The sequence below is a fragment of the Portunus trituberculatus genome, chromosome 36, assembly GCF_017591435.1.
Source record: "Portunus trituberculatus isolate SZX2019 chromosome 36, ASM1759143v1, whole genome shotgun sequence".
Classification (NCBI taxonomy): domain Eukaryota; kingdom Metazoa; phylum Arthropoda; class Malacostraca; order Decapoda; family Portunidae; genus Portunus; species Portunus trituberculatus.
In genome coordinates this window covers 10,540,946-10,555,945 of record NC_059290.1, presented here as the reverse complement: position 1 = coordinate 10,555,945, position 15,000 = coordinate 10,540,946, and the positions used below count along the sequence as shown (strand labels likewise).

At 43.5% G+C, this 15,000-nt stretch overlaps 1 protein-coding gene across 3 annotated transcripts in view; it reads left to right on the top strand.

Moving 5' to 3' along the window:
• The window catches only part of LOC123513625 (LIM/homeobox protein Lhx9-like), a 122,151-nt gene that overhangs the window by 47,586 nt on the left and 59,565 nt on the right, over positions 1 to 15,000 (top strand). For all 3 annotated transcript variants that reach the window (XM_045270894.1, XM_045270895.1, XM_045270896.1), the window contains exons 2-3: positions 255 to 498; positions 3,601 to 3,844. In XM_045270894.1, the coding sequence (XP_045126829.1) occupies positions 255 to 498; positions 3,601 to 3,844 (488 nt within the window). The remainder of the gene's footprint in view (positions 1 to 254; positions 499 to 3,600; positions 3,845 to 15,000) is intronic.

Here is a 15,000-nt window from a genome sequence, read left to right as displayed (position 1 = left end):
TCTTGCCTCCTCCCCCTCCTTCTTCTCTTCCTCCTCTTCCTCCTCCTCCTCCTCCTCCTCCTTCTACTCAGGTGGCAAAAATCTTCCCTTGGTAGGCGGTATGTAGTCACTTCCACGTCTTTCCTCCTCCTCCTCCTCCTCCTCCTCCTCCTCCTCCTCCTCCTCCTCCTCCTCCTCCTCTTTACACCTAGACAAAACTCCAGGTGGACTTGAGTATGGATGTCTCACCCCGCGTTGTCTCTCTCCACCCACAGCAATACGGATCGTCTGAGGGTGCGTATGATCCAAGCTGCGACCCCTCACCCACCATGCCGCAGCTGCACGACCACGCCCACGCCCACGATAACGCCCATAACCACGAGCAAGCGCCCCTCACGCCCTCATCCTCCTCATCATCCAACTCGTCAGCCTCATCAGCCGGTGCATCGTCATTTGTCAGTCCAGGAAGCGATCGAGGGAATACATACGTGTCTCCTGGATCTGACGCGGGTTCTACAGGTGAGTTTGCTAATTAAGGCCCCAAACACCTGTATTTTTGTGTCACCTGTGTTTTGCTGTCTTAGTGAGTGAGTGTATTTTTTGTATGATTTCTACAGGTAAGTTTGTTAATTAAGGGTTCAAACACCTGTACTTTTTTTTTACATGCGTTTTGTAATCTTATATTTGAGTTTTTTTTGTTTATTTTGTGGTTTAATTGTTTAGACTACTACTACTACTACTACTACTACTACTACTACTACTACTACTACTACTACTACCTGTTTCTCCATTTCCTCGTTAATTTCCCTCTTCATTTCTCCTTCTTTTCTTCCCTACTTTTTTGTCTCATTTCCTCTATTTTCCTCCTAACGCGTCTTCCTTTTTCATCACTGTCTTCCTTTTCCTCTCTTTCTCTTCCTGTCTCTCCTCTCCTTTACTCTCACTCTTCCTGTCCTCCCGTCTCTTCTTCCCGTCTCTATCTTCGTCCTCCCGCCTCTTTGTCTTACACTCTAGTCGACTTTACCTCTCTCTCTCTCTCTCTCTCTCTCTCTCTCTCTCTCTCTCTCTCTCTCTCTCTCAGGAAACCACACAGACTTACAAACGTCAAAATGTGTGCAAAAAAACACACTACACACACACACACACACACACACACACACACACACACACACACACACACACACCGGAAACCATTAAGGAAAGCCCCACACACACAATTAGATCACAAACTATTACGAAATGGGCGGTTCTTAGTTCCTGTGTGTGTGTGTGTGTGTGTGTGTGTGTGTGTGTGTGTGTGTGTGTGTGTGTGTGTGTGTGTGTGTGTGTGTGTATAAGGAAAAAAAAAGAGGAGAGGAAATGAGGAAGAGAGGAAAAGGGAAAAAATGAAGAGAACATGGAAAAGAAGAAGAAAAAGAAGAAGAAGAGGAAGAAGATGATATTGATGAAGAAGGAAGAGGAAGAGAAGAACAAGGCCAAAAATCAAGAACGAAAAGAAGAGAAGAAATGGAGAAAGAAGAAAGACGGAAAAGAAAGAAAGAAGAAGAAGAAGAAGAAGAAGAAGAAGAAGAAGAAGAAGAAGACCAACAAAGCAAGGACAGAAAAGAAGAAAAGAGAGAGAGAGAGAGAGAGAGAGAGAGAGAGAGAGAGAGAGAGAGAGAGAGAGAGAGAGAGAGAGAGAGAGAGAGAGAGAGAGAGAAGAGGAAGAAAGCCAGTAGAAACGGGAGAAGATGGGGAAGGGGGAGAGAGAAGGGAGAAAAGGAAGGGAAGGAGAGAAGGGGGAGGAGGAGGAAGAGTGGGGAGGGGATGAGTCCTTCAAAGAGGTGTAGGATAGTTTACAGAAGCGAAAGGACTTCACTTCCTAGACTCCCCAATGTTACCTATAAAAGGAGGACCACACAGCCTTTGCAATTACTCCTCCTCCTCCTCCTCCTCCTCCTCCTCCTCCTCCTCCTCCTCCTCCTCCTCCTCCTTTAAATCTTACATAAATACAAACCAGGGTGAAGAAATTGAGGGTTGCCGAATCTATTTCTCAAACCAGATTGGGACAAAGGCGCGTAGAGAGAGAGAGAGAGAGAGAGAGAGAGAGAGAGAGAGAGAGAGAGAGAGAGAGAGAGAGAGAGAGAGAGAGAGACGCTTCATTGATTCTAACAAGTATAGGAATTTTTTTTCGTCTGATTAATTTCTCTTCGATTATTGTGAGAAATGAAGGAAATGAAGAGAGAGAGAGAGAGAGAGAGAGAGAGAGAGAGAGAGAGAGAGAGAGAGAGAGAGAGAGAGAGAGAGAGAGAGAGAGAGAGAGAGAGAGAGAGAGGTGTGTGTGTCTAGGGAGAGCGATAAAAATGTTCACTTCCCTAACCACACACACACACACACACACACACACACACACACACACACACACACACACACACACACCGAGGCACGTAATGGCAAGATGGAAGACCTGAAGACCGTATTTAGACCAGCGTGAAGATAAAGAATGAGAAGACACAGGGAAGCAAAAACACTCTAAATAAAGGAGCATTTCTTGAAGCGTTTACTGGAGCATTTACCGGGAATTTAGAGAGCGATTAGTTGCTGGGGGCGCGACCTCTCAAAAACTGGTATTCCTGGTTTGTCCCTCCCTCTCTTTCACCCTTGTGTCGCTCGTTCGTTAAGGTGAATGTCCAATGCTCTGGTTTTTACTCTTGTCGTACCCTCGTATTTTTCAAAGGTATTAGAGAAAGAGGGTTCAAGTTTTTTTTTTTTGTGTGTGTTCTTTCATGGTACATTGTTCTTATTTGTTGTGTGTTTACTAAGCTTATCTAACAAAACAACAACAACATTACAACCACCACCACCACCACCACCACCACAAGGCTTTCGACAAGTTCTGTATTATTTGAAAACGAGAATAGGAAGAAAGTGTCTTTTTCCCCTCAGTAAACACACGGCTTGCTATCATTCTATCACTCATCCCTGGCTGGGCTGCAGATAATGAGCATTCCTCCATACATTTACGTGTCATTGTGGACGAGTTAGCGAGTCAGCGAGTTAGCGAGTTAGCGAGTTAGCGAGATAGCAAGTTAGCGAGTTAGCGTGCACAGTTGCTTCAGTATTAATCAGAAGCATTTACTTGGCTCCATTATCCCCCCAAACACACCTGCCCGGCCCGGACCTGTTAATTACCTGTGTGTACATAACTTCAGGTGTTCGCTGCTTTTGTTTATGTAAGAAAGCTGGCTAAGGGCAACAAAAAATATAAATAAAGGCTCATTTAGTTGCCAGTCCCCTTGCAGGTTCGATAAATGTCTTAAAACATCCTTCTTATCCTTTCCAGTACTGGTGGACAATTTTACCTTGAGATTTGTGTACCATTAGACCATTTTATTGACATTCGGAAGAGATCAGTAGATTAATGGCCAGTCTTCACTATTTTCATCCCCTACATGAGTTTCTGAAGCTGTACAAAACACAAAATAGTCACCAGAAGCAATATGGAAACGCGTCATGGCACTGAAGGGGGTTAAATGAAGTTAAGCCATAGGGAGATGGAAATACAGAAGCAGGCAGGGAGTTCCAGAGTTTAAAAGGTATGAATGATTGAGAAGCTAACTCCCCCGGGTGTCTCCTTCGCAGGTGTGGGCTCCCCCGGGGCTAGCGTGTCTTCGGGGGTCGGGGTGAACGGACCAGGGGGCGACAATAGTGAGGTGTCCTGCGCTGGCTGCTCTAACCCAATCAACGACCGCTTCTACCTGCGCGCGGTGGAGCTCAAGTGGCATGCCAGCTGTCTGCGCTGCGTCATCTGTCAAAAATCCCTGGACGACGCTGGCACGTGCTTCGCCAGGGAGGGACGCATCTTCTGCAAGGACGACTATCACAGGTAAGTCACGTACCCTCACTTGTCTCACTGTCACGTCCAGCGCAGGTAACACGAGCTCACCTGGCGTCTCCTGTGTGCTGTGTGTATTTGCTCGTGTTTTTCTTGATTGGTATTCATTTTCTTCATTATTTAAATCAGTTGAAGGAGGAAGTTTGAGGGAAGTTCATACAAGTTGTCTTCTGTTTCTTGGACATGTTTTCTTCACTGGTTATTAGTTAGTTGAAGTGAGAGTGTCTGAGCACTCCACACAGCAGGGAAACTAAGGGAAAACCGTGAAATCTTGTGCTAGAATGATTCACACCGTCACGCCAGTATTCTTCTCTGTCTAAAGCACACCATAGGCACACTCCAGAGGAAAAAAAAAAAAAAAAAAAAATCCACAGGCAAAAAAAAAAAAAAGGAAAAGAAAAAAAAAATCACAAATTATTCAAAAGTTATGAAAATGAAGGAAGATGTAAATTAAGAGTATAATATAAAACAGTTAGGAGTAGCTAAGAATTACTGCTTTTTGTGGTCTGATTCTGTTCATTACTGTTTGTATCAGTGAAATGTGAAGCTTTAATGAACTTACATTGATTACTTACATTAATCTAAAAAAAAATAGTTTACGACCAAAAGTTATGGAAATGAATGAAGATGTAAATAAAGCATACACTCTGAATAGACTAGACACACGTGGCCAAGAATTATAACTTTTCTGGTCTTATTTTATTTTATCATTGTTTCTGTCAGTGAAAAAAATAAATCCCCAGTGAACGTTGTTACTTTGATATAAGAAATAGTTAACGACCAGAAATTATGAAAATGAATGAAATATACAACCCTAATAGACACAAGAGGTCAAGAATTACAACCCTTTTCTGGACATATTCTATTTCATTACCGTTTATATCAGAGAAATATAAATCTTCAGTGAACGCGGTTACTTTGGTATAAGAAACAATTTACGACCAGAAGTTATGAAAATTAATTAAATATCCATCTAAATAGAGACGAGAGGCCAAAAATTACAACTCTTTCCTGGTCTCATTCTATTTTTTTTTTTTTTTATGTAAGAGGCAGAACTACCAAGTGAAAAAAAATAATATTAGAAAAAAAAGGGCCCACTTGAATTGTAGTCTCCATAAAAATAATAAACAGGAACAGGTAAGAATGACTGTTTTTGTGGTGTTATTCTCTTCATTACTGTTTATATTAGTGAAATGTGAATCTTTAGTGAATGCTGCGACATTGATCTAAAAAAAAAATAGTTTACAAGACAAATTTATTCATTAGCTGTAAAACAAATAAGATAAATTAACATACGTGGTCTGTTTAATGAAGCAAAAGAAAAATAAATAGGAGGAAATTTGAGATGAGAAAAAAAAATGAAAAAAATAATAAACACGTAACAAAAAAAATTTAAATCTAATTAACGAAGGACATCCATAAATCAAGGAGACTTAAAAAAAAAAAATAATAACAAGGAAAATTAATAAAGTCGTGTGAAAGGAAGAGAAGTATTAGCGAAACATTATCGTGTGGGTTGCCAACTTTTACACCGATGATTGCACGTGTTACATCACCAGACCACATGCCATCCATCTTCATCACTGTGTTAATGAGAAGCAAGGCAACACAGCCACGCAACACCTCACCACCGCAACACCTGCACACACACACACACACACACACACACACACACACACACACACACACACACACACAGCATACTTTTTGTCACCTGTCTTTCTCTTTTTTACTTGTTTATTTTTTTTCATTTAACTCTCTCTCTCTCTCTCTCTCTCTCTCTCTCTCTCTCTCTCTCTCTGCCAATTTATATCCATTTCCCCTTGTCATTTCAATCTCTTACTTCTACTACTACTCTCTCTCTCTCTCTACCACCACCACCACCACCACCACCACCACCACCACCACCACCAGTCCCTCACATACAGAAGGTAATGTCGAGCGTTGGGACCTCCTGTTGTTCAAGGGACCACCCAGACCACCACCCCAAGGAACCCTACTCGCTCACACCTTGTCACCCCGCCCCACACCTGCACACCCCCCACTGCCTCTCTCCCCCTCTCCCCTTCCCTCCCTCCCTCCTTCCCTCCTGCCTCCCTTGCCCTTACATTATAAAACCTTTGGAGATAATTTGTTAAGTTGTATATATGCTTCTCTCTCTCTCTCACTCTCTCTCTTGATTTGAGGTTGAAACTCCGATTTACGAGAGAGAGAGAGAGAGAGAGAGAGAGAGAGAGAGAGAGAGAGAGAGAGAGAGAGAGAGAGAGAGAGAGAGAGAGAGAGTTAACAAAATGAAAAAATAAAGTTAAAAGAGAGAGAGAGAGAGAGAGAGAGAGAGAGAGAGAGAGAGAGAGAGAGAGAGAGAGAGAGAGAGAGAGAAATCTCTTTAAACATTGGCTACGAGGTGAGGGAGGTCCAGGAGGTAATAAAGATGAGAGATAACACGAGTAGCCGGTAAGAAGGAGGAGGAGGAGGAGGAGGAGGAGGAGGAGGAGGAGGAGGAGGAGGAAGACGTAGGTGGTTAGATATGGAGAGAAAGAAGGACGAGGAGGAGGGAAGGAGAGAAGGAAAACAGACACTTCTTAAGATATCGAAATGAATTGAGAAGGAGGAAGAAAAGAGAAAAATATTTACGTTTGTTTTTCTTTATTTCTCTCTCTCTCTCTCTCTCTCTCTCTCTCTCTCTCTCTCTCTCTCTCTCTCTCTTAACTTAATCACTCCCCAAATTTCTTTTCATTTCATTAACTCATCTCTCCCAAATTATCTTTCTCTCTCTCTCACATCCCCTTTCAACCTCTCTCTCTCTCTCTCCCACCTTCTCTCACCCCATCCTCAACCCCTCTCTCTCCCTCCCCAACCTTCTCTCACCCCCATCTCTCTCTCTCTTATCGTTAAACTGTACTACCACCAACGAGAACGTAAAGACGACTTGGCGCAGTTACAGAGACAGCTGGAATCCACAAACCCTTCCAGCGGCATTCCAGGCGTGGCGAGGCTTCCAGAACTCGTGCATGGGGACGTTTACACATTTTCACCCCGACAGAGGCTCAGAAGTGGGCGGGAGTGGGCGGGGAAGGGCGGGGTGAAGCGTGGTGTGTGGTGTTCTGCTGGTTGATAGATGGAGCCGTTTTTGTTTAGTGTGTAGGAGTCTGTGTGTGAGGGTGGTCTGTGTTTGGGTCTTCAGTCTTGGGTTTGGTCTGGGTGTGGTATAGGTCTCGAGGTCTCGGGGTCTCGGTTTCAGTTTCTTTCTCTCTCTCTCTCTCTCTCTCTCTCTCTCTGGGCTTCATACTGCACAAGAAATTAGGGGAAAAAATGGGAAAGAAGGAGAAAATTGTAAAAAAAAAAGAAAGATAAAAGAAAGAGAAAGAAAATAACGTCAAGAAAAGAAAGTTAAGGATATGAAGAAGGATAGAAGAAAGAAGAGGATAGGTGAAATATAAAGACATCCTCCTTTTCTTTTCTTCTTCTTCTTCTTCTTCTTTTTCTTCGTCCTCCTCCTCCTCCTCCTCCTCCTCCTCCTCCTCCTCCTCCACAAGCTTCTGGTACATTTTTCTTCCTCCTGTGGTCTCGTGGATCCCTTCAGAGGTATCTCCTTATCTCCTCCTCGTGTCCTTGCCTTCCACCTCCCTCTGATGACTCTCTCTCTCTCTCTCTCTCTCTCTCTCTCTCTCTCTCTCTCTCTCTCTCTCTCTCTCTCTCGTGTGTCTTATTTTTTTCCATTTTTTTTCATTTTCTCTATTTTCTTTTCTTTTTTTTCTTTTTTTGGTGGATTTGACCATTTTTTCCTCCTTCCATCTCGCTTCTTTCCCTCAATATGACACCTTTTTCTGGTCTTGTTGGAGGAGGAGGAGGAGGAGGAGGAGGAGGAAGAGGAGGAGGAGGAGGAGGAGGTGATGGCTATAAAACTTTCGCTTCTCTTTAGGCTCACAATTTTCCAGAAGTCAATTAAAACTTTATCTCCTTATCATGTCCACCTTCTTATCTCATCCTTCCCTATCTTTTAATTCTTTCTACATGTATTCTGCTACTTCTCTCTATTCATCATGTTTTCTTTCTCTCTCTTTATCTCTTCATTCATTTTCTACGTCTATTTTCCGTCTGGTATTTATCTTTTTATCATATTCGTCTTATTTCCTTATCTTTTCCTTATCTTTCTAATTCTTTCTACATCTATTCTGCTTCTCTCTTTTCATGATGTATTTGGCGCGTAAATCTTCCCTTCACTACCTTTCCTATTGTCCTCCTCCTCCTCCTCCTCCTCCTCCTCCTCCTCCTCTCCTCGTCTCATTGTTGTACGGTCGTGGAGTGGCGCTAAGACCAGTGGGCGGGGGAAGGCGGTACACAGGTTTGAATCCCACTACGGCTGTTTTTCAAGGCCACAGAGATGATTAGCCGGGTTTATATGAGTGTTTCGTCAGTTAATAACGTAGAAATTTTGTCACTGCCTCTAGAAACATAAAAACACCTTAAAAATCGCTCCTTTCTCTCTCTCTCACCATGATTAAGGAGGAAAGGATGAGAAGAGGAAAGGAAAGAAATGAAGGAAAGGAAAAGAAAGGAGGAAAGAAGGAAGATGGGGTTGTATAATATAAGTGAATGAGAAAGAGTGAAAAAGGAAATGAAGAGAGACTAAGAAATGAAATGCAGGAAAGGAGAGAAGAAAGAAAAGAAAGAAGGAAGGAAAGAAAGAAGGAAGGAAAGAAAGAAGGAAGGAAGACGGGTAGTACAATATAAGTGAATGAAAAATAGTGAAATATGAAGTAAAGATTTAAGAATGCGAGACGAAGAAACGAAATGAAGGAAAGGAGAAAAGGAAAAAGAAAGGAATGGAAAGGTAAGAAGGAAGAAAGATGTGTTTGATAAGAGTGAAGTGAATGAAAGACAGAAAAAAATGGAATAAAGATTTAAGAATAAGAGACCTGGAAACGAAATGAAGGAAAGGAGAGAAAGAGAAAAGGAAAGAAGGAAGGAAGGAAGAAGGATAGTATAATATGCGTACACTGAATGAGAAATAGAAAAAAAAAAACCATGAGTAAAGATTTAAGAATAAGAGACTAAGAAACGAGATGAAGGAAAGGAAAGAAAGAGAAAAGAAAAGAAGGAAAGAAAAGAAGGAAGGAAGGAAGGAATGAAGACGTGAATAATAAGCGTAAAATGAATGAAAAATGAAGAACGGAGTGAAGAGTTTTGAGAACACGAGTCACCTGGACCTGCTGAGGCGCACAACAGGTATTCCCCTCCCCCCCACAAACCTCCCCCTCCCTCCCACTCCCTTCCCTCGCCGCCCTATCCCCTCCCCTTCCATCTCGCCCCCTTCCCTCACCGTACCACCCATTCCCTCCCTCCTGCCCCTACCTTCGACCCCCACCCCTGCCCCGGTACCCTTGGTATTTATTGTGGGCTCACCTGTGCTAATGTGAGTATTAACCCCGCCACAACCCCGCCACAACCCCGCCACAACCCCATCGGCAGGCCCTTAAAGATACAAGGTTTTCTTCATTTGCATTGATTACACTGATTAGCAAGTGGGTTTATAAAGGTGGCATTACCTCCTCCCTCCCCCCCCTTAAACTTCTCCTCTGACTCCCTATCCTCTCTTCCCTCATCCCCTATTCCTTCCCTCGCTCCCTACAATGCCCTACATCCTTTCCTCACTTCCTATGCCTCTCCTCTCACCTCCTATCCTTGTCCCCTCTCCCCTCACTCTCTACCCTCTCCATCACCTCCTATTCCTTCCCTCACTTCCTACCCCTCTCCCCTCACCCCCTATTCCTTCCCTTACCTCCTACCCCTCTTCCCTCACTCCCTACCTCTCTCCCCTCACTACCTACACTCTCCCCTTCTCCCCTCACCCCTATCCCTTTCCTCACTCCCTACTTCTCTCCCCTCACTCCCTACCCGTCTCCCCTCACCCTTATCCTCTCCTTGACTTCCTTACCCCTCTTTCCTGATTCCCCTTCTTTCTCCATAACTCCCTAAATTCCCCTCCATTTCCCCTCTAATTCCCTAAACTTCCCTTTCTTTCTCTAACTCCTTAAACTCCCCTCTTTTCTCCCTCAATTCATAAACCACACCTCGCCTTTCCTACTAATTGTCACTCTGCCTCTAGAACCGTAAAACCACCTTAAAAATCGCTCTTCTCTCTCACCACAACTGTTTTCCAAGGCCGCAGAGATGACTAGCGGGATTTTCAAGAGTGTTTCTAAGGTTAATAATGCAGAAATCTTGTTAATCTGCCTCTAGAACCGAAAAAAAAGACCTTAAAATACTTGGGTCAGTTGAAATAAAGTCTTTTCAAATAGTGAAGGTGGAGAGGAGAAGTGTTTAAGAAGACGAGAAAGTTTAGCATTATCCTCACATACGTATACTACACATTGTCACCTCTAGAGTATACCTTCCTCCTCCTCCTCCTCCTCCTCCTCCTCCTCCTCCTCCTCCTCCTCCTCCTCCTCCTCCTTCGTACCATTCTTCTTGGCCTCCTCCGCAGCTCTAGCCAGTCTCGTTTTTGCGTCAGGGGAACTTAAGGGTCAAAATAAGGTCAGGGAGGTGAGTGGCGGCTTCTCAGGCACACCCGCTGGGCAGTTTATGGGCGTTGTCAAGTGATCATCTACAGGAGGAGGAGGAGGAGGAGGAGGAGGAGGAGGAGGAGGAGGAGGAGGAGGAGGAGGTGGTGGTAGTGGTGTTCTGAATGCTTTGTTTTGTTGTGAGAGGCAGTGTGTGTGTGTGTGTGTGTGTGTGTGTGTGTGTGTGTGTGTGTGTGTGTGTGTGTGTGTGTGTGTGTGTGTGTTTCTCAGTTGTTCTTACCTTGTTATTGAGTGAGAATGTGACTGACTGACTGACTGACTGACTGACTGACTGACTGGTGATCTTAGTAACTGTTCTAATCAGCACACACACATCCACACCCACACCCACACACACACACACACACACACACACACACACACACACACACACACACACACACACACACACACACACACACACGTCAAAATAACTTTAATAAACGTCCATCAAACTTCAGGAAAACTTTGACTGATAAGAGGAAGATGCGAGAGAAGATTAGCAGCAGCAGCAGGAGGAGGAGGAGGAGGAGGAGGAGGAGGAGGAGGAGGAGGAAGAGGAGGAAGGAGGAGGAGGAAGGAAGTGGTGAGGAAGCTAAGTGGAGATTGCTGTTGCTGATGCTAAAGATAAAAAGGACAATAATAGAGAGAGAGAGAGAGAGAGAGAGAGAGAGAGAGAGAGAGAGAGAGAGAGAGAGAGAGAGAGAGAGAGAGAGAGGAAATGAACACCAGAAAAAAAAAAAAGGAAAACAGCAAAAATATAAACCCAGCATTTTGATAGTGACTGAGAATTCCCACGCTAATGACTCATAATGGAGGTGAGAAAGTGAGTGAAAGTGAGTCGTGTAAATTGAAATGCTCTGAAAAATTATTGAAAGAAAACGCAGACGAAGATGAAACGAAAGGAAGAAACAAATGAAATGATAAAGATGAAACAGAAAAAAAAAATGATAGATAAATTAATACATGAACTAATGAAATGAGAGAAAAATAGATAAACGGATAAATTGAAAGAAAAATGAAAGAAAAGGGAGATAGATACAGAGATGAATGAAGAGAAGGAAGGAAAAAACTGAAACAAAAAGAAAAATAGATAAACGAGTGAATGAAACAAAATTAAAGAAAAATTAGATACAGAAATAAAGAAAGTCGATAATATAAGCAAATAAATAAATGAATAAAAATGAAATGGAAGAAAAAAATTGATAAACAGATAAATGGAAAAAATAAGAATAATAGAGAAATTAATGAAAAATAATAACAACAAAAATAAAAAGATAAACAAATAAAATGAAAAAAAAATGAAAAAAAGAAAAGATAGACAAAAACATAAATGAAAATAATGAAACCAAACATTAAATAAACAAATAAAATAAAAAAATAAATAAAACTCCCACCACCACCACCACCACCACCACCACACCACCACCACCACCACCACCACCACCACCTATCACCATCACCACCACCACCACCACCACCACCACCACCCACCACCACCTATCACCATCACCACCACCACCACCACCATCAATACTACCACCACCACCACCACCTATCACCATCACCACCACCACCATCAATACCACTACCACCACCACCTATCACCATCACCACCACCACCACCACCACCTTTCACCATCACCACCACCACCTATTACCATCACCACCACCACCATCAATACCACTACCACCACCACCTATCACCACCACCACCACCACCACCACCACTAGCACTGAAAGAAAACGTAGATGAGGCAAAACAAAGAAAATGGGCCACAAATCACCAAAAGGCCACAGGATAGTGAAGGAGGAGGAGTCACCAAGTAGAGGAGAGGCAGGACTCACCATTAATCTCACCATAACCTCACCAATCACGTACCGGTCAAGGCTGCGCTACAATGAACAGGTTTCTGACGTGTACGGAGGAGGGAGAAGGGGGTGGACGGGGTGGAGGTAGTGATGGAAGGGGGTGAGAGGGTGGACAGTATCTGAGGGCGTGTCTGGGAGTGACGGGGGTGACATAGTAGGACAGACACCCCCATGGAAAAGTGAGCACATGTGGGAGGTTTGGCAGGAGGAGGAGGAGGAGGAGGAGGAGGAGGAGGAGGAGGAGGAGGAGGAGGAGGAGGAGGAGGAGGAGGAGGAAAGAGAAGGAATACATAGGAATACATAGGAAAGACGAGTGACAGGAGGCCTTGCGACTTATGATGAGGTCACTCGTTAACTAAACTACATCAACAGAAGCTACATACTTAGTAGGAGGTAAGGATAGAACAGATGAAGCTCCTCCCCACCCACCAATCTCCGGCGTCACCCGGCAAGAAATAAGACGAAAAATACACCCCGACTGCTGAGAAGGACAATCGGGGAAATTTAAACAGGAAAGATGGGAAAAAAAGAGTACTAATGTAACTACTACTATCGCTAAGAAGAAGAAGAAGAAGAAGAAGAAGAAGAACATCAACAACAGCAACAACGACAACAACAACAAGAAAAAAAAAAAAAAAAAAGAAGAAGAGGAGGAGGAGGAGGAAGAGGAGGAGGAGGAAGAGATATCTGGTGTAACTACTACTATCGCTAAAAAAAAGAAGAAAAACAACAACAACAACAACAACAACAAGAAAGAAAGAAAAAGAAGAAGAGGAGGAGGAGAGAGGAGAAGGAAGAGAAGGAGGAGGAGAGCAATATCTATATGGTTAAGTTAGGTTAGGTTGGGTACAGTTTCTTGTATAACTAGCACTGTTGAACCATTTCCCCGTGTGTGTGTGTGTGTGTGTGTGTGTGTGTGTGTGTGTGTGTGTGTGTGTGAGATAGTATCCGAAGAAGGAACGTCCGTGTGTGGGTCGAGAGGCGGAGTTTATGAGAGAGAGAGAGAGAGAGAGAGAGAGAGAGAGAGAGAGAGAGAGAGAGAGAGAGAGAGAGAGAGAGAGAGAGAGGAGCTTATGGGCGTGGGGACAGGATGTAGAATCCATGGGAGGGGCGTTGCAGCATAGGGAAGGCGTGGGGAAGGCGTGGAGAAGAGGAGTGAGGAGTGAGGAGCTAAGGGCTTTGGAAGTTGGTAGGTTGATGAAGGCGTGGGGAGGGCGTGGGGAAGGCGTGGAGAAAACATGAGGAGCAAAGGGCGTTGGAAATTGGTATAGTTGATGAAGGCGTGGGGAGGGCGTGGGGAGGGCGTGGGGAAGGCGTGGGGAACGAAAAGCGAGAACGAGAGAGCGTTGGAACAGAGTAGAGGAGGCGTTACGAATGGGGACATGTCTGAGCACCTGAGTGTTTGTTTTAGCGGCCGGCAGATGGCAGCACGATAGCGTTTCTTTATTAGTAGCAATAAAACCTTTTATTGGCCCTCCTCTTCTTCTTCTGGCCGGGCCCTTGTAGCCCTCTCTGTTCTTGCCTTCCTGAGTCTCACATACGCTACCATGAACTTATTATCGCTGCTGAGTATAATGAGGAAGGTGAGACGAGAGAGAGAACGTAATGTATTGTATCTAAATCTTTATTACCGTGAAAGAAAAGGAGATTAGAGAAAAAAAAGATAAGGTTTTGTGTTTTTATAGTGTGGAGAGGGAAACATCTGCGAGAAGAGGGAAAGGTGAGAAAGGTGCACAGGTGATACAGGTAAGGGGAAAGGAAAGGTGTGGTGTGTGATTGGGGAGATTTGATAAGTAGTTCTCTTTCTCTTTCTCTCTCTCTCTCTCTCTCAAGCATAAAACTGACTTGGAGGAGGAGGAGGAGGAGGAGGAGGAAGGAAAAGGAAGAAAACGAAGACGAAGAAGAAGAAGAAGAAGAAAAGGAAAAGGGAAAAGAACTAAGAAAGAGAGAAGGAGGAGGAGGAGAAAGAAGAAAAAGGAAAGGAAAAAGAAGAAGAGGAAGAAAAAGAAGAAGAAAAGGAGGAGGAGGAGGAGGAGGAGGAGGAGGAGGAGGAAGAGGAGAGTAATTTCCATATGGTAATGTTTCTTCTTGTCTACAGTCACCGCAGTAGTAAAATTGAGTCTGAGGTTTAGAGTGTGTGTGTGTGTGTGTGTGTGTGTGTGTGTGTGTGTGTGTGTGTGTGTGTGTGTGTGTGTGTGTGTGTGTGTGTAAAATTAAGGGAAGGAAGAAATGAATTTGTAGTTTGAGATTTTTTTCCTTTTCTAATTTTTTTTTTTTTTTTTTTTACTTTCAATCAATTTTTTTTTGTTATTCTTATTTTTTTTTTATTTTATTACATTTCTTCTTCTTCCTCTTCTTCTTCTTCTTCTTCTTCTTCTTCTTCTTCTTCTTCTTCTTCTTATCTTTTATTTGCCATTTCCTTATCTTAAAATTTCCTTCTTTCTTTTTCCTCTTATCAAGAAAGTTTCCTCGTCTTTTTATTTTAAGTGTTACGTTTATCTTCTCTCTCTCTCTCTCTCTCTCTCTCTCTCTCTCTCTCTCTCTCTCTCTCTCTCTCTCTCTCATGCACTCACTACCACCACTTCCCATTAACATTTTATACCTTGTGCTCTCTCTCTCTCTCTCTCTCTCTCTCTCTCTCTCTCTCTCTCTCTCTCTCTCTCTCTCTCTCTCTCTCAAGACTTACTACCTGCCACAGACACGTGTTTATAG